Below are 24,059 nucleotides of genomic sequence, written 5' to 3'. Positions count from 1 at the left end.
TTTCACTCGGCTCGTGTTCGACCAGCTGACTAGTTTCGTGCATGAGCCGGGTGAATGTGATAAGACACGCAATAGGTGTCTTCCGGCCATACATATAGATGTGTTAAAAGTACATCAGTGTTCCCCTGATGAAGCACCTTGAACACTAGTGGTGCGGAAACGCGTAGGGACACGTTTATTGGCACGGATTGACCAGGTGTTTATTCTATAACACAGCTAGGGGGAATTACCGTTCAGCAGTGTGTGGTACTTTCACTTAGTGCCCTCATTTGCCCCCATCCTGTGTTGGTCAACTTTGCTTACGCCTCTATTAGTAATTTTGGCTATTTAGCCCTATTTTAGTATGTTTTTTCTATAATAAAATTCTATTTTAATCGTTCATAAAGGCAGTGATACAATTTGAGGACACATAATAGACCAAAATTGTATGTGTGCAAGCATTAAAGGGGTTGCCTGGGATTACAAAAAAAAAAGTCTGCTTTTTAGAAGAACATCTTGACCATGGGCTGTACCTGGTGAATAGAATAAATAGAGCTGAGCTGCAATACCAGACACAGCCCATGGACAAGAGTGGTGCTATTTCTGGAGATAAAATTAGACCCTATTTTCTAATCCTAGACAACCTCTTTAACTATTAAGAGGATAGACATCTGGCATTCTCTCTCTGTGTTCAGTATTAAACAACGAGGGTGGGGGCCATGTGATGGCCAAGCCTCTACCGACTGTACACATTGTAATTGTGCAACCAACTTGCTGGAATCTGTAATTTGCTTATAAAAATATATGGAATGTTGGCAGGTTTGCCATACCTAGGTCGGGCCTAGAAACCTCAATAAGGTTGACTTTAATTCCAAAAATTTACACACACCTGTGACCGTAATCTTTACTGATTGATTAAGAATTCTTGGACGCAACTTATGTAAATGCTCTTCATAGTGACCCCTAATGATGTTACCGCTTGTCGCAGGATTTTTCTGGATATTTTCGTACCTGCTGTGCATGTTGAATGATCTCCATTCGCTCCCGCAGGATTTGTGCGTCTCTTTCCCGGAGCTCACTCATGACCTGTCGCTTCCACTGCTCCACGGCGCACTTCAGCTTCTGCTGTTCTTCATCTGAAAGAATCTGAGACATCTTGGCTCCAGTCTCTTGCTGCAAGGCGTCGTATAACATGGCTTCCAGCTCCAAGATGTGCTTAGTAATGACAATATCGGTCTCTTAGTTTCTTTGGCGGCATGTATTATAAAGACAGCAGTAAAGTAAAGTGAACTATTTTAAAGAAAGTCAGTCATGTGGTAGGAAAGTCAGACCATCTGCCTAATAGCACTTATTCACACGAACGTGTGCGTTTTGCGTGCGCAAAAAACGCTGCATTTTTTGCGCGTTGCAGTTGCGTGTGTCATCAGTATGTGCTGCGGGGCTGCGTGATTTTCACGCATATGCCATGCTTATGACACGCGGTTTTAAAGTTTAGAAAAATAAATGAAGGAAGTGCTTTTATTTTTTCCTTCATTTCTTTATCTGCTGTTGGGCGAATCACGCGCGTCACACGGAAGTGGGACCGAAAATTATTAGCAGTGTATTCACTGTAGTATGGTTAGTACATGGTTAGTACATGGTTAGTATGTAGTTCTGGTTAGTACAATGCTAATATAGATTCCGGTCCCCCGTCACGCTGATTCTGAGATTTTAATCGATTTTTATAGTGCTGGCGGAGGACCGAAAGTCTAGTGGCACAGTCTTCCTTCATGACGACACGACTCTTCGTCATGTGACTGGCCCCGCTGTACTCTATGTAATCTGCTACATCGATTACATAGAGTACAGCAAGGCAGGGAACTGGAATGTATATTGGCGAGTGTTCTCACATACTCCAGTGAGTACACTGCTAATACTTTCCGCTCCCCAGATAACCCCTTTAACTCTATCATCCAACTCGAACTCTAACCTCTAAAAAGATATATTAATAAATTAATCAACGCAGAATGATTTGATTTACTTTCTCATGGTGATAGTAATGTATAGTGTTACCTATGTTTATGTTTAGCAAGAATTTCAGCTATATGTTTATGTATAGGAATCCTAATTACACTACTACATTCAACCAACAACATTTTTATAAGAAGTTATAGAATTATAACATTTACCTTGTGAGCCTGATCCAAAGTTTTTTTCCTGAAGTCAAGTTCTTCATTCAAATATCCCTTCTGCCTTGTAAACAGATCCTATATTATAAAGCAATAATGAGACTGTAGAAGAAGAAACATTCTGCCTCTTAACAGATCTACAGTTGTGAGCCACGATTCTTACTTTCTCATTCTCAATGTCCACCATCTTCTGCTGTAGAGCCGACTCCGTCACCTCTATTTGCTGTAGCCACTGGAAGAAGAGGATAAACATTATAACCAAATACCAGACGTGGATGTAAAATTCAGTTTACACAAATAATTTATAATCATTTAGAAATCAAAATTACCTTTTCTGCCAAATTTAGGACCGTTCTAGCTTGAATTATAACCACCTGCTCGTCGTTGGTCAAGTTCTGCACCCAAAGTACATGGCAGCGGTTAAAAACACGTACAACATATTTATACTAAAGAATCATCCCACCTCGATTATGAAAAATAATAATATTAAGGGTAAATTCTCATATGGCTGATTTTAAAGGTGGATTTTCACATCCATGACCGACATTTTACAGTACAATACATGCGGTAAGGGTTTTCCAAATCCCATCCACACGTGGCGGAAAAAATCAGCAGAAATTTCAGGGCATGCTGCGCATTTCAAATCCACTGCATGTCAATTCTGTTGCAAATTTGTTTTTACTGTGGATTTTAAAATGCAATAAAATGAAATCTGTAGTAAATCTGTTGCAAAATTCGCATGTAAAACTGCTGCAGAAAAAGTCTGCTACATGTGGACTTACACTAATAATATTTTTTTTCCCCCAGAAACAGAATGACCTTTGTCCCAAGTGTGCATCTGGTATTGCAGGCTAGTCCCATTCAAGTGAATGCAATACCAAACACAACCCATGGACATAAGAGGCACTGTTCCAGGAAAAAAACTAACTTATTTTTTTAAAATCCCAGACAACCCCGTTAAGTGGAGTTCAATAAAATAGAGATTTTCTTTGGATGGGCCATTCTTCAGTTATGACCTTGTATAGTTTGAATGGTCCCATGTTACTTTCATATTTCATATTTTGGCTTGTTTAGGTTATGTACAAATTTGAAGATCATTTTTTTTTTTCTTTTATGTGATTTTAAACAACTCTTAAATTGACTTTTAGTAAAAAAGTGTTTTGCTTCGTCAGTTCATAACTAAGATGTGATTGATAACAGGTGGATCCTGCATGATAAAGCCGTCAGTCCCGCTGACCTTACGGATTCTGTGTTTCAGCGCAAGATACAACTTCTATGTATCCTGTATATATAGAAGCTGTATTTTTCTCTTTCAGCCAATTCCGGCAATTCAGCTGAACTGACGTCTCGGCTGAAAGCTGGTCCTGCGTGTCTCTGACACACAGGATCCAGCTATTAACAATTACATCTAAATTATGAACTTTATTAGCTGGATCCTGTGTGTAAAACAACAGAGGAAACCACTCTCAGCTGAGTCGTCAGTTCAGCTGAACTGACTGAATCGGCTGAGAGAGAATGATTCAGCTTCTGTATTGACAGGATACATCTTATGTATCTTAAAAAGTAAAACATTTTTTTAAATAAAAGTCTATTTAAAAGTTGTTTAAAATCACATAAAACATTGATTTATTAAAAAAAAATTATCTTCAAAGCTGTACATAACCTTCATGTTTCTATTGGCTGAAAGTTTTTATTGACTCATCGAACACCACCTAATATAATTTTTTTTTTAACGTCGGGTGGAATGATCCTTTTAGCATAGAACTAATATAAAAGCTACACAACTAAGCAAAGCATGTGGTATTGTCTATTTACATACATTACAAAAACAACCACCTCACGCTAAACATTGCCCCAGTTCTATAAAGTTCAATACTACAAAATATTTTTGAGCTTTTTTGGATCCACTTATGGTTTTGGCGTAAAAAAAATGCACGTAAGTGTACAAAATCTGTAAAGTATGACCAAGCCTTACAGTTCTTTTGAGTATCTGGAAAAGTTGAAGAAGACAAGGGTCTGACATGGGCTGGGTAAATGAGTGCCGAATAACGACACAGCTTGTTGATCGGCGCTCGTTTGCTCCATTCACGCGGAGCAATGATTGCTTATGTATAGGGATGAGCGATCATTACTCCGATCGCTCGTCCCCATACATTTTTTAATCACGTTGGCAGCGCATTACGATCATTTTTAATGCTGCATAAAAGAGCAGATCAGCCAATGAATGAGTATTTGCTCATTCATCACCTCATTGATCAGGAATGAGCTTTCAAATGAACGTGCTCGTTTGCCCAACCATTGGCCCGTGAAATAGGGCTTTAAGTATTGAGGCCATAGCATGAAGCAGCCAATTGAAAAAGTCAATGCATTTACAATATTTTGTAGTAATTGCATAATTATGTAATGAAAATAAATTATCTAGCATTTAAAACGGTATATTACATGAAAATAACAGTATCATTATTAGAATAAGTACAGGGTGGGCCATTTCTATGGATACACCTAAATAAAATGGGAATGGTTGGTGATATTAACTTCCTGTTTGTGGCACATTAGTATATGGGAGGGGGGAAACTTTTCAAGCTGGGTGTTGACCATGGCGGCCATTTTGAAGTCGGCCATTTTGTATCCAACTTTAGTTTTTTCAATGGGAAGAGGGTCATGTGACACATCAAACTTATCGAGAATTTCACAAGAAAAACAATGGTGTGCTTGGTTTTAACGTTACTTTATTCTTTCATGAGTTATTTACAAGTTTCTGACCACTTATAAAATGTGTTCAAAGTGCTGTCCATTGTGTTGGATTGTCAATGCAACCCTCTTCTCCCACTCTTCACACACTGATAGCAACACCGCAGAAGTAATGCTAGCACAGGCTTCCAGTATCCATAGTTTCAGTTGCTGCACATCTCGTATCTTCACAGCATAGACAATTGCCTTCAGATGACCCCAAAGATAAAAGTCTAAGGGGGTCAGATCGGGAGGCATTTATATAGGAGTTTTTTTTTTCTTTGTGGTTAGATTTATTTCCTCTTAGTATATGATTTATTTAATGCTAAAACATTAAATAAGCAAATTTGTTTTGATCCTTCTGATGCCCGGCTTCTCAACTCCCTGCGCCGCTATGAATATAGGAATGGAACTCTAAGGCTATGTTCACACAGGGCAGATAAGCGTAAAAGCACAAAGCGTATCCACCCTGGGCGCCGCAGGGAATTCTGTGGTGCAGTTTTTCGGCCGGAATGTCCACTGCGAAAAACTGTACATAAAAAAAAGGATACTTACGTAGCCTTGGCGACGCGTCCCTCTGCCGTTCTGCAAGTCGGCCTCCTGGGATGACGTTTCATCCCACGTGATCGCTGCAGCCTGTGATTGGCTGAAGCAGTCACATGGGATGAAATGGGAAATGGGATGAAAGTAGGACGAAGAAACAGAATTCTGGGCTAGTATAAAAAAAAAATCTGAGTTGCGTTCTTTGCGGTGCAATCGCTGCTTTCCCGCCGCAAAAAAGTAACATCTGCATTATTTGTTGCGGGTTTTACCTCCCCATTGAATTCATTGGGGAAAACCTGCGACACAAAAGCAGCAATTACACAAATACAATTGACATGCTGCGGATTAAAAAACCGCAGGTCATTTTCAGAGCGTTTTTTCCGCTTATCTCTTACGCAGCACGCAGCGTGTGGATGAGATTTGTTCATCTATTTTGCTGCTACTCTATCATGCTGCGGATTTTCTGCAACTAAATCCGTTGCGGAAAATCCGCAGTATTTACTCAACGTGTGAACTTACCCTAAAAGATGAGCTTTTTCTTTTTTCTATAAATAAACAATGCATAAAATGAAATAATACTTAAGATAATGGAATAGAAGTTTACTGCAGATAATACATTTGATATTACAAAAAAAATGACAAACTAAGCTCTGCCGGGGTCTGTTTGCAAATGGGAAAAAATACTAATATGCTGCACACAGAAGCCACTTGACATAATCACACCCAAGCGCCTTACTTACAAATAATAGCGTTTCTTAGAAGCACCCCCTGAATCTACGCGCTATGCACGCCTGCCATGGAGACAAACGGGACAGCTAGGACATGCAATTTAGAAAGTGGACATACACTTACGGCGTTATCCCCTAGAATGTCCAGCTTCTTCATCAGCTCGGAAACAATGATATCCTAAGAGGAGGTGAACACAACCATGATGATAAACAGTGCATTTTATAGCCCTAGTATTAATACAGAAGATACTTCACTTACTGTAACCCCTTCCGCTTCACAATAAACCTGTAGGGGGCTCTTCCCTTCCGGAAAGGGGATGAGGTGGAAATTAATGTTAGGTGACCTCCTTTCTCTCTCCTAATAGTAAAAGAAAAATGGTTTGCTTAGCACCTAAATAAATACCGACAAGTTAAAGGGCTTATCCTGGTTTTAGCATATGTAATGTATTCATTTGACAAATCAAGGATATGCAATTTTTTTTATATACTATATCTAATGTGATTTTTAAGATCTCTGCTTACAGTCATTGAATGGAAACCTTTATTGTCGACTACCAGTGGATACAAATCTGTCCTGGTCATGTGATGATCACACAGGTGGACGGCTCACTATAGTTACATTATAGGTATCAGAGCTCTCTCTTGTAACAAGCCATGTACCTGTGCGATCATTACATGACGAGGACAGATTTTTCATCCTCTGGAAGAAAACGATGAAGGTTCCTGAAGAATTGCAGCAAGCAGAGATTCCTTGAGGAATAGATAAGGTAAGTATATTAGAAAATGACAGAACTTTAATACAAAGAACTTGCACATCATCTGTTCTTTTCAAGGACTCTACAAAGGACCATTGCGTGTGGAAGAAAGACATTTCAGACATCAATATAGGAAAGGGTTCTTTACAGTTAGAGTGGTCAAGCTATGGAACGCCCTATCCCAAGAGGTAGTGATGGCTGATACAATGACAGAATTTTTTTTAAAAAAGGCTACATGATTATTATTTACTGACAAATGGCATTCAGGGTTATAATTAATCAAGCAATAAATGACGGGTAATTTATTGAGAAAGATTGACCTTGTTGATGGACCGGTGTCCTTTTTCAACCTATGTAACTTTTTATCATGCAATGGATGGGCTTTATTTGTGGAATACCCTTTTATACTTGGTATGGTGGAAACTATATTGGAACAATTGTGGCTAATAATCATCAAACCCACAATAAAAAAATTAATATGGCAAATATAGCCATGGAACCTCATTTGCAATGCTCTGCCCGATCCTTCATACAATGAATACTCCGATCGCTCGATGGACCCATTAAATCACAGTGCGGTCCGATGGGTTCCATCGTGGTTTACGCCGTTTTATAGGAAGAATAGTGCTGCTATAACAAGTACTGACATTTTGGCAGTGATTCCTCCAAATATTCCAAAAAATCCAATATACCGCAAAAATGCAGGGTCTTTTCTTTATCACATCAATTTAGCGAGATTGCAAAAAGGAAATGGAATTTAGGTGAAATTCTGATGAAAATGTGAATTGATACATATTGTAGACAATTTGGCAGTAAATTACATAAATCATTTGCTGGAGTTCTTACTTCAAGCTCTAGGATCCTGAACTCTAGAAGTTCATTCTGGTCTCTTGCATCTTGGACGTCATGTTTGAGCTTGGCTTCATCAGTCTCCATTTGTTTGATCTATGATGTAATATAAAGGGTTAATGGTACTACATACAGACATATACAAACTCACACGCAATTTTGCATTATTATTGTCATTTTCATATATTTACAGTGTAATACATAAAATATTTACTACTCTGATTATAAGGCATATAGCACCATAGCGGTATAAAATGAAGAGAATGCAAACCACACGTTTCTAATTCAGATCTTGGTACAGAATGTGGGTAACTATAACTTTAAGGGACCGAATGATGACGCAATCCAAATGATGATCAGTCATGTGACCTTTTTATGAATGAAGATAGTGATAGTAGTTTCTCATTGGTGAGCTTTCATCACATGAGTTTTGCACCAGATAGAGAGAAACCAAATGGTAGAAATTACCCGTGATGGATAGCCAGGTGAAAAACACTGTATTTATTTTCAACCTACGAACGTCCACAAAGGAGCTCCCAAATAAAAAGTTCCTTGGGAACTAATGAAATGAGAGGCGTTTGGTTAACTTATTGATATTAGGGGGAATTTCTAATTTTTACGCAATTTGTTTTTATTTGATGTTTTTGGAATATGATTATGGAGTGTGATTATGTGTTTTTTATTGAAAAGTACAGATTGATTTAAAGTATGGACTGTACATGCAATGTCTTGTATGATGTCTTAAAAAATATAACGGTATAAATGGGCCTTCGTGACATCATGGGTCACGCCACAGAAGAGGCTGATGTTCTAGCGAAACTCGAGTCGGGTTGTTTAATTACTGTTTGGATGCCACTTGGAATTTTATATGTTTGAAACGCTGATGTTAGACTTATACATGTGAGTATAATAAACGCTATTACAGTTCCCAACACTGGTCATAGACGTTATTGCACGACGTCCATTTTTTATGTCTTTTGCTGCACAGTAAGGACACCTTTACCGCAAGATCTGAGAGGAGTTTTCCCTTAATAGGTGATAAATATCTTAGGAGTCGGACCCCCACCGATCAGATATTTATCACCTATCCTGTGTATACTTGATAAATATTGATTATGGAAAAACCAGTTTGAAGGCGGATTTACACGAACGTGTGCGTTTTTGCGCACACAAAAAAATGCGGCGTTTTGCGTGTGCAAAAGCCACTTAACAGCTCCGTGTGTCATCAGATAGGATGTGCGGCTGCGTGATTTTCGGGCAGCCGCCATCATTATGACACTCCGTTTGGATGTTTGTAAACAGAAAAGCACGTGGTGCTCTTTTGTTTCCAAACATACTTTTGACTGCTGTTGCGTGAATAACGCGCGTCCCACGGAAGTGCTTCTGTGTGGTGCGCGTGATTTTCACGCGCCCATTGACTTCAATGGGTGCGTGATGCACGAAAAACGCAGAAAAATAGGACCTGTCGTGAGTTGTACGCAGCGGACTCACGCTGCGCAAAACTCACGGACAGTCTGCACTGCCCCATAGACTAACATAGGTCCGTGCGAGGCACGTGAAAAACACGCGGGTGGCACGGACGTATATCGCGTCCGTGTAAATCCACCCTAAAGGGCAGGTTTCTTCTCCGCCAGCAGGGACTGCCATTTATTCCTGGAATGGGAGTGAGGACTTGGCCTCCATATCCCTATGTTCACCGAGGATACCGAGCGCAACAATGTTTTTTTATTTTATTTTTTACTCGAGTGAAAAGGACACTTTCCATCATTTTTGCTGCACACGTTGCCTGAGTGCATTTTTTTTATTATTTTATATTATAACTTTAAGGGGCCACATTACTGCTATGCTGTGAATGATTATCAGGGGTGCAGTGACGAAGCACAATGGCTTATTTTGTTTTGAAATAAGGCCAGTTTCATAAGGCTTCATAGGCGCACGTTTCAGCATCCGTGTCAAGACCCTGAAACCCTGTTGGTCTACGAAGCACTATAGGATTAATGTTGGGCTAAGCTTAGATCAGTAGAACTGCAGGGGATACAGGTGTTGCAGTCCTCATTTTGTCGCTAAGACCAGGCTACACTGAGGCCCCATTCACACGGCCGTGCCCGTAATCACGGCCAGCCACCGACGGCCACGGGCAACCGCCCGCATTTTCGGCCCGAGTTCCCATACAAAGTATGGGAGCACGGACCGTAAAAAGCAAAAGATAGGACATGTCCTATCTTTTGCGATACACTTCTACGGCCTGGACACCTTCCCATAAATAAACAGGAAGGTGTCGGTGAACAATAGAACTGAATGGGTGCGTAATTGCGGACAGTAATTGCTGTCCGCAATTACGGACGATTTTTACAGTCGTGTGTATGGGGCCTAAAACTTTTTGTAGTGCTACAGCTGCAGTCCTAATGAAAACATTGAGTTGCATGAAATCTTGTGGACTAGAACGGTCACTCAAAAATTAAAATAGTAGCATTACAAAAAGTCTAGGTGTAGCCCTGGCCAAAAATGCATCTGCATTACCGCTGCCATAAAGTGTCAAAAATGTGTAACAGAAAACGGCAGTCATATGGGTCTCTTCTGTAAGGCTGGGTTCACACGACCATGTTACGTCCGTAATGTACGGAACGTATTTCGGCCGGAAGACCCGGACCGAACACAGTGCAGGGGGCCGGGCTCCTAACATCATAGTTATGTACGACGCTAGGAGTCCCTGCCTCTGCGTGGAACTACTGTCCCGTACTGTAATCATGATTACAGTACGGGACAGTTGTAATGCAGCGAGGCAGGGACTCCTAGCATCGTACATCACTATGATGCTAGGAGCCCGGCCCCCTTCCACTGTGTTCGGTCTGGGTCTTCCGGCCGAAATACGTTCCGTACTTTACGGACGTAACATGGTCGTGTGAACCCAGCCTAACATTTCCCATAAATTATAATCCTTTTGGGAGGCAAAGCAGCTTTCAAATTGAGTGTTTAATAAATTATTTTAATATATGGCCCCAAATATGTAATAGTTTACTTACGGTTAATTATATTTTCCTTTAACTTTACACGTCACAAATAAGGAAATAATTAGATACAATATTTAAAAAGTGATGGTCGCCCTTGAACCCAATGAAAAATTACATTTTCTTCAAGACTATAGCATGTCAGTAAAAACATAAAACAAAGCAGTTTCATGAGACATCTTACTTTATCGAAGAGTTCCTGGTTTCGCCTGTAAAGTGCTTGCTTCTCCTCTATCCATTTCATGTCCTTGGAAAAAAATACAAAAACATTGACTTAGTAAAAACAATACATAGGACGTCCTATAGAGGGAGCTATGGAGCACACCTTCCAAAAAGATTCCTGGGTGCTTGTTTCAGTCTAGGAAATGTCAAGTCTTTTATTAGTCTTTACTTTATACTTGTATTTTTTGGAAAACAAAGAGGACAAACACACAGCCGAACACAAATGTAACCCTGCTGCTACTGCTGAAGAGCTGCTATTATTCCCGAAATCGGTTTCCTAAAGGTGAAGCATGTTTTCTTTTGTGTTGCCGTTGTATCTACTTTTTCTTTGTCTATTTACAATGCTAGTGTTTTCAATTACTACAGTATGAGTAAGCAATGAGCCACCAGCATTATAATGTGTACACTAATGTCTAGATACAGAAAAAGACCCTGTAAAGATTGAATATAGTTACTTATATTTGTGAAATATATCTGATATACAAAAAACATTTACAAAAAAATGATATACAAAACATTCTGATGTCCTCGGGTCTTTTCTGACCTTTTGGGAAATCAGCTGGAAAAAAAATAAAAGCAAAGTAAATATAATATTATTAGTATAAAAAAAAAAAAAAACAACTCACCACCTTCCCTGTTAAAGGCTGTGTTCACATGGAGTTTTTTGCAGGAGGAAAATTCCTCCTGCAAAAACTGCTCCAGACGTTTTTTGCACAGTGGTTTCACAAAAACTCGTCAAAACACTCGTCGAGGCGTTTTTTTCCCGTTTCTGACTGATTGAAATGGGGTTTTGAAGGCGGAAACCGCCTCAAGATGGGTCATGTCGCTTCTTTTTACAGCGACGCTGTTTTTCTGCTCGCGGAGCGGTTTCCGCGCCAAAAAACTAGTCAAAAAAACCTCTGTGTGAACAGGGCCTAAAACACATAATTTTTTGGGGCTATTTAAACTGCATCAAAATGTGCTTCTAAAAAAGCTTGCATTGTTAAAAATGTAGCACGTGGATTTTATGGCGTTTTTAGTGGTGTTTTTTATGTAGTGTCATTTTGTACATGCCTTTTTTATGGCGGTTTTGAAGTCCTATAGAAAAGCCTATGGGAAAAACGGCTGAAAAAACGCCATACCCAAAGCATGCTGCCTTTAGAAAAAATGCAGCTGACCACAAAATTGCCTCAAAAACACCTCAAACCAAAATGCAATTGTATGTAGCGCATTTTATATTTTACTATAGACTTTAACGTTACATCGTGCTGCACTAAAGAACGCTGTTAAAAACGCCATGAAAAACATCCAGAAATGCAGTAAAATACTGTGTGAGAATCCAGCCTAAAGGAAATATATTAACACAACAATTAGCTATTAAACCTATTTTTTATTTTTTTTCCATATCACTATGTGAAAAAAAATCCTGAAATATTTTGTTATCGCTGTTGATCTTTATTAATCTTTTTATGTCAAACACAAAGAAAAATATCTCAAATAATACCAAAATTAAATGTAGAGAAATTGAATATATTAAAAAGGAAACATAAAGAAAAATAAAATAAAAAAAATAGATAAATATCTGTTGGGTGGATATAAAGCAATTGAAATACTGCCATACTGTGGATTATTTACGTACATAACCCATGTTTCACATATCTGTAACAATTGCAATCTTCTGTCAAATCTTTTTTCTCACTATAGAAAATACTAATCAAATATTATATATATATAAAATGATCATCCATTCTATTTTCATGGTTCCAATCTTGAGAAAATTGAAACTTTCCTTTTCGGGCTAAAGCCAATCTCACATGGGCGTACTTTGGTCAGCTGGACACGTGGTTCAGATCTCAATCAAGTTTTCTTTTTTCTCTCTCTCAAATAGACATTTCATAAGTTTCCCCATCTTCTATCTCCTAAGGTTTGCTGTTCCATTGTTATAAAGAACTTCAGTATATTTATACATTTTTATTAATTAGGATAGATTACAATTGCCGATCAATTCACTATAGTTCTAAGATTAGGTGTTACTTTTAATCTACTGATGAACACACTAAAAATGTAATCTGAGATTTTACCCTTAAAGATTTTACGACTAGACTACTACATTACATATGGACAATAGACCTAACTTTATCCCATCATCTGAAGCACCTATGTTCCCTATATCTTCCTTATATATCTTGCTTCGCTATAATGGGGTTAAATAGACTCTATGTAACACTTTAAGAGAGGTCTCCAGTAATACATTTTCTTTACTAAAGTCTTTACATAATGTATAGCATTTTTTATATTTCAAACTTTAAATTCTCCTCCCATTTCTTCATATATTCAGGTTTGGAAATATGGCAGTTTTCACACTGACCGCTGAGCCCCCACAATTCTTCCTGTTACTTTTCAGCTTGTGCTGTGTACAGTGGGGGCGGGGACAGCGGTCTTCTCATTATGATATGTAGGCAGAATAATAATAATAGGTAACATCTCTATTATAAACTGGAGGCAGATAACTCCTGATCATACCCAGAGACGTAGCTAAGGGGGTGGGGGGGGGGGAGACTGGATGGGCATATTTTAGTTTGGCGAAGGGGGGGTGTTGAGGATATTTAGATAAAGTGCTAGGGCAGCAAACTTTGCCCCAGGTGAATGAAGGTGTAACTAGAACACAACGGATAATTCATGGTAGAGAAAGTGCAGTTCATTCTCCTTCCTCTCCCCGCTCTACGCAATAACCTTGGTATATGGCACAGAGCATGCTCACTACACTCTCCCATTAAAGTCAATAGCAAAAGCTCAGGCAAGTTGGATGCCTTCATAATCATGTAAAGAATAAGAAAACATACAGTCAGAAAAGATTTTTTTTTTAATAATAATATATGTTTTAGTGAATATTTTTGATTAGTAAAAAAAATACATAGAACATAGCAGAATAAATACCAGACAATGGAAAAAGTGAATATGAATATTCTTGTTGATGGCAAAATATTTAAGATAGTTTGTTGGTCATATATTCAGTAATCCATGTAATGTAAAAATATATGAAGCATATTTCTCACCTGACCCTGCTCAGACAGGGCTTTCTCGAGATCTTCTATCCTTGTTTGATAGCGATAGATATCTGCTTGCAGCTGCTCTCGGGTCTGCAGGATGTTTGTAGATACAATATATTAAAATAAAAAGTCACAGTACAACACAAGCTGTTTGCCATATCATTTTGTATAGGATATAGGATGAAACTAAATTTCGCCTCAATGGTGTTTCGCCCACAGTTCGATTCTCATATAGTGCATAGAAAATCACGTACAGTGATGAAGAATGTGATGTTAAATACATAGTCGGCAGATGACAAATGTTCACTTGATGCCTGCTGTGCTTTAAAGGTGACATGATTATGAAAGACTTAAAAAAGAATACCTTAACTTCCCGTTCTGCATCAAGGGTTCCACCAACTTGTTCCTGTAAAAGTGCATATGCACGCTGCAGAGCCTGGTATTCCATGGTCAACTGGCGAAATCTCAACTCTGTCTCTTCTTTAGCCATCCCCTATTCAAATACAGTTTTATTAAGTGGCAATAGTATCTTTACATAATATATATATATATACTATACCGAAGAAACAGAGCATATAGCCATTTGTATATAAGAATATAGCAAATTTATTTTACAAGACAGACAATGCTAATAAATGTGAATGGACAAGACTCTAGTCGTACTTTTTGGCACTGACACTTTTTCTTCCCCCCTTCTACGATTAGAGTTATTTATGTGGGATTAGAATTTATTAAAACGTAGACCCATTTGGGGTCTATCGTATATTCTGTGTGAATTTACCACAGCGTTCTAATCTGTACATATCATCCAGCATTTGTGGTCTCGCTCCAATGTACCATATATTTTCACTAGAGTCTTGTCCATTCATATTTTTTAGCATTGTCTGTCTTACTTGTTAAATAAATTTGCTATATTCTTATATACAAATGGTTATATGCTCTGTTTCTTCGGTATAGTTCATTAATTTATGTAGTTGTCTGCATTATTTTGGGGGGATGTTTGCTTAAACATTACCTAGCCCTTAAGAATTATGTTCTTGGAGCCTATATATTGATCATATGATTAAATATATATATATATATATATATATATATATATATATATATATATATATTTTTTTTTTTTTCTCTTTATATTAATGTTTATATGGATTTTTATCACTTGGAAACTTATTTTTGATCACCTCTTCTACATCCTCATCTGGAGTGCAGGGGGTACGATCTGTTCGGTCTGTTTGGTACGAGATTGAGGAACCATCAGAATCCAGAGATGCTTCGTCGTCATAACCAAAAAATGTTTCCACAACCGGCTAAAAGTTTGAAAGTTGAAATGGAAAGCACATTATTTGATGGATATTATTACATAGTAAATACCATAGAATTTTATAGGAAGTTCGAACTTTTATACTATTACGAAAAATGCAAGGCCCCAAGGTGCTGATCCAGAGCACAACAGGGGAGATTTATCAAAACTAGTGTTAGGGAAAGTGGAGTAGCCTATAGCCACCAATTGGATTGCACATTTCATTTTTCAGAGGCCCTTTGGAAAATTAAAGAAGTAACCTGATTAATTGCTATGGGCAACTTCTCCACTTTTACCTTGCATTAGTTTTGATAAATATCCCAAAAATGAAAATTCCCCTACATATCCAGATCAACATTCTTGCCCATAGGGGGAAGTAATATATTAGTTATTGATAGTAAAAATATTCTGTATAGGCCTCACATCAATGGCTGTATGAAAAAAAAAAAACGGTACCATATGGCATGCTATACGGATGCACAAACTGCACTTGTGAAGTTCTGCATGTTACTGGATTTTTTGCCAAAGTTTTGTATTGTGTTTAATGTGGGTCCAGTATCCGATGGAGCATGGCATGATTTTTGTTTATACAGCAGCAAACGGTGGGCATACAAAAAAAGTCTGTACAACAATTTGGTGGCAATGGGAGATACAGAAACCTCCAGAGGAAAACATTACTGCCACATTTCGGTCTGTACACGTTAGAATTTGTAAGGAGCCTTCATATGCCGGAAAATGGGACCTTGGTTTGCCAACCCAATGGTTGAATGGATTTGAAGTGCTGAGAGGGTGACTGCTCATCATACCCCAATCATGTCCACTTTATGTCAGTCATGAAGTATATGTTTCTTTGTAATTATTATTTGTGGTCTTTTCGCTATATATTTATCACAGGTACTTTATTAGGGAGCTACATGCCAATATCTGCGTCTGTTGCACTATTGCAGTTTATTATAGATAAGACAGTGTGGTAATATGGTTATGACCCTATATGTGGAAAACACTCATATCAGCTAAACCAGAGATTTCTCCAAAAGGAAGACAGACTCATCTGTAGACAGCACTGTTTACATGTTCCTGCTCCTCATCAGTACAGAGCAGGGTACTTGTTGGCTGAATGATATTTTTTAGACACAGCTCAGGGGTGGGGAATTGACTCTTATTGAAGAGGCCTAAAGGGTGTATGGAGAATTATTTATAGCCAATGCTCCATGAAAAAAAAAAGTAGGCAAAATAGCTCATATCAGCCAAACTACAAGAAAGAAAGACCCATCTGTAGACAGCACTGTTTCAATGTTCTTGCTCCTCATTAGTACAGAGCAGGGTACTTGTAAGCTGAATTATATGCTTTAGACACAGCTCAGGGGTGGGGTACTGACTCTCATTGAAGAGACCCAGCGGGTGTATTTATGGGCACTGATCCATTTGAAAAAATTAGGCTCATATCAGCCAAACCAAAAGGAAGAGCGACCCATCTGTAGGCAGCACTATGTAAATCTCCATACACCTGAATGGTCCCTTCAAATAGAACCAGTACCCCCCTGAGCTGTGTATACAGCACCTATTTCAGCCAACCAATAGCTTGCACTGTACTGATGAGAGGCAAGAACCCTGAAATAGTGCTATCTGCCAATGGGTTTCTCTTCCTTTTAGAGTTTGACTGATCTGAGCTTTTTCCCATGAATTGTTGCCTGTAAAAAAACTCCCCATACATCAGCCTAGTTTGTTCAATGAGTTTCCCCCTTGCCCTGAGCATACGGATCATACAAAGTGCATTATAAAATGGGAAAGTGTTCCACCAATCTCACCAGAGTTAAACATTTTCAGGGCACTGTCTGTTGAAGGGGCAAACTTTGAAATATCTGCAACAATGAGATTAATTATCTAAATTTAAAATTGTTTCCCCTGTTATATATCTATTTTCTTATCTGGTAGCTGATTAAATTAAACAAATTTTAGCATTTGTATCACTGAAGATTGAGAAAATGTTTGGACACATAGATCAAATTACTTTAGTGACTCTTTGTTCTAGTACCACAGCCATAGCAGTAACCATTAAGAATGGTCTTTTATAGTGGGATCATTAATAATTTCCATTATGTCTATGACCGACCCTAGGAACGTTTATTGTAACAGTCATTTTAACATCAGCTATTTAGTAGAACTGCGATGACATTTCAGGCAAACTGATCAGATCCATTGAACATCTGGATGAGCTGATTTGTGCCAGAAAATGGTGCGGAAATATTGGCGCATTGTCGAAGTGCTGCACCAGTGTGTGAGAGTGATACTGGCACTTGCCTGTTGAAGTATACTGTGCACACTTGTATTTAATCTATTGGGAGAATTGTGTGTCTGTGTAGACCCCCCCCCCCCCACTTTTACTGACACAATTTAAAGGTCTGGCACCGCGTAGTGGTATTTATTTACGTGGACGGTATATTTTTAGGGGTTCTGGTCTATGGTCTGCATTTAGGAAATCTGGTCTGGGATCTGTATTAGTTTTGGGGGTCTATATTTATGGGGTCTGTGTGGCTTTTTTATTTATTTAGGAGGTATGGTCTCAGGTCTGTATCTTTTTACAGGGTCTGAGGTCTGTATTGATTTAGGGGATCTGGTGTAGCATCTGTATGTGTACAGGTGGTCTGGTGTCTGTATTTTTTTAGGGTTCTGGTCTGGGCTTTGTATGTTAGTGTATGCCACTGCTTTATACATTTAACTTTACGGTTTGTAATAATAACATAACTATACAAAAAGGTTGCAAGCAAGGTGCATAAGGCAATTGGCGGTCTCCTCGCCTGTTGCATTGCAGACCCACGTTCTCAACATAGGTACAGGTCTCAGAGGTGGGATCCACATCTATCAGACCGTTATGGCATATGGTATACTCATAAGGAATGCATTCTCCCTGCCATCAATTACTGCGGAGAGGGGGGAGGCGGGGGGCCCGCCACCCTCCATTTATGAATATAGTGGACTTACTTATTACTATGAGACCTATTTTTCTCTCCTATTATAATATTATATTTTTTTGGTGTGCTGTATTGGCTAATAGGAGAACGGACCTTTCCCTGTAATGTGCTGCTCTTTCATAGTGCAGCATATTTAAGTAACAGATCTGCTTTAGGCCCCATGCACACGACCCTGCCCTTAACCACGGTCCGTGACTACCGGCATGGCTGCATTTGTGGGCCGTGCTCCAATTGTAAAGTATAGGAGCACGTTCCGTAAAATAAAAAAACAGGACATGTCTTATTTTTACGGAAGGTTTCTACGCACGGGAAGGTGTCCGTCGGCCATAGAAATTAGTGGGTCCGTAATTAGACCGTAATTACGGACAAAATCTTGAGTCGTGTGCATGGGGCTTTAAAGGGTTTTTCCACCTTATAAAAACGGATGACCGGATAGGTCATCAGTACATGATCTGTGGGGGTCCGACACCCAAACCCCGCACAGATCAGCTGGTTCGGTGCCTCCGTGCACTGGACGTACATGCCGGAAGCACTTAGCTCTGGCCACGGATTCGCGGCCGAGCTGCAGTACTGCAGGTCTGCTCCTATTCAAGTGAATAGGAGTGGACCTGCAGTTCTGTAGCACGGCCGCTATGCTATGTACAGAGCCAACTGCTTCTGGGCTCCCTACATAGCATTATGTGCCATAACATTCGGTGCACGCAGGCCACCGGAACGGCTTGTCGGTGCGGGGTCCAGGTGTCTGACCCGCACCGATGATATACTTATGACCTCTCCGGTGGACAGGTCATCAGTTGTCAGAAGATGGACAACCCCTTTAAGGTGAGACAATGTTTGAACATAAGTTAATACTGCTTATTCCTCACATTCCAGGACCTACGAAAGATTCAGCCTCTATTGTCTTATATGGGGGAGATACAGCCCTAAAATTGGCAACTTGACTAACGGCAAAGCCCTTGCAAAATGAATTTTTCCCAGATTCACTCATCACTTTCAGAGGGTAAAACAACCAATTCTAATATTTACAGAAGTCAAAGGGTTTACTCTTCCACACAATTAGATATATATAGAACACAATTTCCAGGTTGCTGCTTTCCTCTGTGTCTGCTTAGAGACAGAACGATTTGTCTTAAATCATCTGTTCTGAACGGAAATCTTTCAAAATGGAAAAGTATTTTACCTTCGGGAGTTTAGTCATTTTTTTCCGTTGCTTCCTAAATCTTAAAAGCTTTTCTCGGTCCTGCAGACACAAATTAATTGCACAGTTAAAAGTAGTTTTCAATATATGACTGGAATGAGAAATGTTAGAAGTACAACTTGCTTACTTGTTTTGGTGGATGCCAATTACTACCTAGCGTGGGGAAGATACAGGGAATTTAAATTCCCTGCAGCTTCCCGGTCAGCAGATATAGGCTGTTTTACGTACGCATGTGTATACTGTACCATTGGCCAAATGATAACGGGTATATTTTTAACCCAAACAATAGCAATTTACTAGAAATTTGTTCTTTAAATTCACCATGATGAACCTACACTTTAAATGGTATGTCCATCTTTTAGCATACCTCACAACATTTGTATCCCCGATTACGGATCTTAAGCCCCGCCCTGTTCTAAGAAGAAACACCCCCAAATTCTCCCAGAAATGCCCACTTTGTGGCATAGTTGCATAAGCCTAAGTTATAGTAGGCTTATGTAACTATGCCTTTCACCATTATTGTAGTGTAAAATAGCACAAAACTACATTTACAATTCTTTTGGTTGTCGTTGGAAACAGACTACAATCTAGTTGTCAGACACATCTTGTACTACTCCTGAGTTACAGCCTGTCCTTCAGTCTAGTGCTGTATTTAGAATTCTGCTTGTTGTTATTGGAAAGAGACAACAAGCTTGGGGTCAGACACCCTATTAACCGCTTAGCTGAGCTCCTATAACGCAGTGGGACAGTAGATACTGGACAATGCCTGGTGTACAGAGGACACTTCCCAGCATACAATTTTCTAGAGCAAGTTCTGTTGAGACATTGAGCCAACAGGGAACGCTGGGAGATTTCAGGACTGATACTTAAAGAATTGTGAATACAGCTCTGAAGTATAAAACTGGCTGTATCTCAGGATCAGTATAAGATAAGTAATGCAAAGTGTTTATGAAGTTACTCGATTTAATGTGTAGATTAGTTGTATATGTAAAAACTGTAAAATGGTGTCAAAGAGGTATTATGGTGTAAGCAAATAAAGGCTATTTATTGTGTAATGAAAACTTTTACAATTTTACAATATACTTTCTGTATCAATTACTAGTTTCAGAGATCTCTGCTTGTTGTCATTCAATAGGAACCTTCATTGTCTACTTCCACATGGCAAATAAATCTGTCCATGGTCATGAAAAGTTCACACAGGTGCATTGCTCGTTACAGTAAATTTATCAGAGCTCTGTCTTGTAACAAGCCATGCACCTGTGTGATCATCACATGAAATTCGTATCCAATAGAAGTAAAAAATGAAGGTTCCTATTTAACCCCTAATGACCAAGCCTGAAAAGGCCTTAATGACCAGAAACATTTTTTCGTTGTTGCCTCTCCGCCTTTCAGCAGCCAACTTTTTTATTTTTTTATTGATGTGACTATATGAGGCCTTGTTTTACGCAGGAGAATTTTTTTTTTTTCCTGCACAGTTTGGGGTACAAATAAATTACTGTGTAATTTATGATTTGGCGTGAATATAGAAATATATAGTGTTTTTGCCATTTTTTTTTTGTTTATACTGTTAACGTTTTTGTTCTTATGTATGGTATGGGCAACAAAGTAGATTTTGTACTAAATAATGCATTTTTTTTCTTTATTATTATTTTTTTGTTACATTTTTTTTAATCCCATGAAGGAATAACTTTTTAACAACTTTATTTTATACTGATAATGTATTAGAATACTCCTGTATGTTAGTATATTATACTGTCTCTATGACATAGGCTGCTGTTAGGGCAACACATAGTGTGCTCTAACAGAAGGCTTACAGAACAGACAGCCCTTTCTAGGTCCCCAGTGCTGACTGCAGGGGGATCCACCGATCCCCAATTGGGGTCCCCTTTGATCATGTCACGGTCATGGACAGCAGCTATCAAAGGATTAAACGGCCCGGAGTTTCCTCCGATCCCGGCTGTATTCAAGAGGATGCTCTATGTACAGGAGCTGTTAGAGCTCATACGCCTTTTCTACAGCGATGCCAAAAAAAGTCGATGTGGACTCGAGACCTGCGCAAACCTGCCGTCATAGAACAGTTGGCAGTCGTTAAGGGGTTAATGACTGCAATCAGAGATCTTGGAAATTGATACATATAGACGGATACATTGATTGATACAGAAAGTATATAGAAAAATGGTATAACTTTTCATTATACAATGTTGCTAAAAAGGAACACCCTTTAGGCTAAGTTCAGATGTGGCAGATCATTTTTGTGTAAATGCTAATTTTGACGCAGACTTTGAAGCGAATTTCACACTAGGCATTGCCAAGAGTGATATCGGCGGTGAAAATCTGCGGCTTTTCAGCACAAGAATGAGCATGCTGCGGATTTGAAAATCTGCAGCATGCTCTTTTTTCCATGCAGAAATTTTCCGGATTTTGAAAATCCCATCCATTTGTATTGTACTATAAATTGCTGTGGATTTGCGGTGAAGATGGAAACGGTGTGAAAGACATTCTTGTACCTTTCCCTTCATCCTCTGTATGCTCTAATATAAAGTGAAGTACATAAACTCTAGTACTTACAATGACACTCTTCACATAGTCTGCCGTTTCCAGTGTCTAGGAAGAAAGATGGAGACATAACAGTTTTAGGATTACGCTTGCAATAGTGACAGTATATGGCCACTAACCAAACTGCTACATTGTCTAATCTAAACGCTAACAAGATGACATTAAAGAGATGGGGAGCTATAGATTTTGCATAGGAAATAGAACATTTGCATGTAAAGCATTAGTAACTGATGTAGCAGAGATAAAGGGTAACTAAACTTTTAATAAACTTTGACATGTCATATTGACAAGTCAGAAGTTTTGATCAGTGGAAGTCCAAGCAATGAGACCCCCACCATTCACTAAGACGAAGCAGCAAGAGCACACGGGAGAGCGCTGTGCAGCTTCGTTTGTGACCGGCTTTTCTTGGAAAGCTGAGCGAGCGGTATACGGACTCATAGACTTTCGATTGAGCCCGTACACCACTCACTCGGCTTTCCGAGAAAGGCCGATCAGAAACAAAGTCGTTTTGTTTTAGCGATCGGTGGCGGTCTCAGTGGTTGTACCCTCACCAATCAAAACTTTTCACCTGTCACTATGACAGGTCAAAAGTTTTTTTAAACGTTTAGTTACCCTTTAAGTTTGTCAATACAAAATACAATTGTACTTTTCAATGCATTTTGGTTACTATGGTAAGATTTTTTTCCCTTTTGCCTTAAAGAAAACACACACAGAGCATTATTTTTATTTAAAGGGTTGTCTCATGAAGGCAACCACTGTCCATATAACCTAATAGGACTTATGGTGATCATAGAGGGGGGTCCCCCACCGTGGACCCCTTAAGCCCTCCATGTATTACATGTAATGTAATACTATATTATCCCGGCATAGTCCGCTGCAGGTGATATTTATGGCTTGCTACGGCTTCTCTGGCAAAATCAACAGTTTGGCAGGGACGCCAGGAGACAGGCACGCTGATTGGGATCGCGACTCCTTTCTGAAAGCCTTTTAAAGCAACTGTCTGATTGCTCAGTTACTTCAGATATGACGTCAGGGCTCAACAGCTCTATTCAGTCCTTCATTCTTTTTTTTCTACTAGGATCATGCTGAGGGCTAAAGACGCTACTGCAATCACAAAAGTCGCCACGGCTTTCAGACCGGCGATTTCCTCCAATGGCTATATGGGAGAAGAGATAGACAATGCCAATGGATGTAATAGACGTCAGTGCAGAGTATGTGACTGGTGTGCGCAGGTACAGCTGGTGACGTAATTTAGAAGTGCCTTCAAATCCGCTGCATTCTGATGGGGCGGCCGATCATGGGAACATAGGCCAGGTGAGTACAAATAGTTTTTGGTTTTAGAACACCGTTTTTTATTTTTATTTTTTATTTCGCTTGCATAATGTGGACAGTCGCAATGAGGCCTTTACAATACAGGACACAAGTATATTATAATCAAGTTCAGAAAACAGGACCTGATAAAGATTGATGTGATCAAAAGTCCCTTGGGGCAACTTATACTACATGGTCACTGCCACATCCACAGGAATTAATACACGTTTTACCTTAGAGAGCTCATCAATTATTATTTGCTGTTCATTAATTTGTAGCCTTAGAAAGTCAATTTCCCTCTCTTCTCGACTTTGGTCAAGATCATTCAAAGAGCTCGGTCTTCTTATTATGCGAACCTTTTGTCTCTAGACAAATAAGACATGAATTAAAATAAACTCTCGCCAAGGTATAGGTGAGCACACACTGAAGACTATGTACACTTATGCAACCAAATTAGTTTTTTTTATCTAATACATCTAAACAATAAAAAAAAAAAAAAAAAAAATGAAGCAACTTAGTAAATAGAATTCATTAAATAATCTCCTAGCATTTTGTTTGAACGAATCCATGACCCCTTTTTAGGCTATTTTTTTTGCAGTATATGTGAGAATTACATCACCGGTGACCAACTTGATCACTTAGGCATAAGTACAGGTAGACAGTTATAAAGTGTGAGGATCCTACATAATAAGTTTATCTCATTTTCCT

The 24,059-nt window shown here is 39.0% G+C and overlaps 1 protein-coding gene across 5 annotated transcripts in view; it reads right to left on the bottom strand.

Moving 5' to 3' along the window:
* JAKMIP3 (Janus kinase and microtubule interacting protein 3) overlaps positions 1 to 24,059 on the bottom strand; it is a 119,810-nt gene that overhangs the window by 27,693 nt on the left and 68,058 nt on the right. For 3 of the 5 annotated variants that reach the window (XM_075843170.1, XM_075843167.1, XM_075843169.1), the window contains 14 exons: positions 23,585 to 23,716; positions 22,053 to 22,088; positions 19,467 to 19,526; positions 15,196 to 15,321; positions 14,376 to 14,504; positions 14,018 to 14,101; positions 10,945 to 11,007; positions 7,750 to 7,848; positions 6,408 to 6,506; positions 6,273 to 6,326; positions 2,477 to 2,542; positions 2,311 to 2,379; positions 2,148 to 2,225; positions 991 to 1,194 (listed from right to left, as the gene is read on the bottom strand). In XM_075843170.1, the coding sequence (XP_075699285.1) occupies positions 991 to 1,194; positions 2,148 to 2,225; positions 2,311 to 2,379; positions 2,477 to 2,542; positions 6,273 to 6,326; positions 6,408 to 6,506; positions 7,750 to 7,848; positions 10,945 to 11,007; positions 14,018 to 14,101; positions 14,376 to 14,504; positions 15,196 to 15,321; positions 19,467 to 19,526; positions 22,053 to 22,088; positions 23,585 to 23,716 (1,299 nt within the window). Of the gene's footprint in view, positions 1 to 990; positions 1,195 to 2,147; positions 2,226 to 2,310; positions 2,380 to 2,476; positions 2,543 to 6,266; positions 6,327 to 6,407; positions 6,507 to 7,749; positions 7,849 to 10,944; positions 11,008 to 14,017; positions 14,102 to 14,375; positions 14,505 to 15,195; positions 15,322 to 19,466; positions 19,527 to 22,052; positions 22,089 to 23,584; positions 23,717 to 24,059 lie in introns of all 5 variants that reach the window. The other 2 variants (XM_075843165.1, XM_075843168.1) reach the window with 1 other exon arrangement.

This window comes from Rhinoderma darwinii, chromosome 11 (genome assembly GCF_050947455.1).
Source record: "Rhinoderma darwinii isolate aRhiDar2 chromosome 11, aRhiDar2.hap1, whole genome shotgun sequence".
Classification (NCBI taxonomy): Eukaryota; Metazoa; Chordata; class Amphibia; order Anura; family Rhinodermatidae; genus Rhinoderma; species Rhinoderma darwinii.
This window is presented reverse-complemented; position numbering and strand designations above follow the sequence as displayed.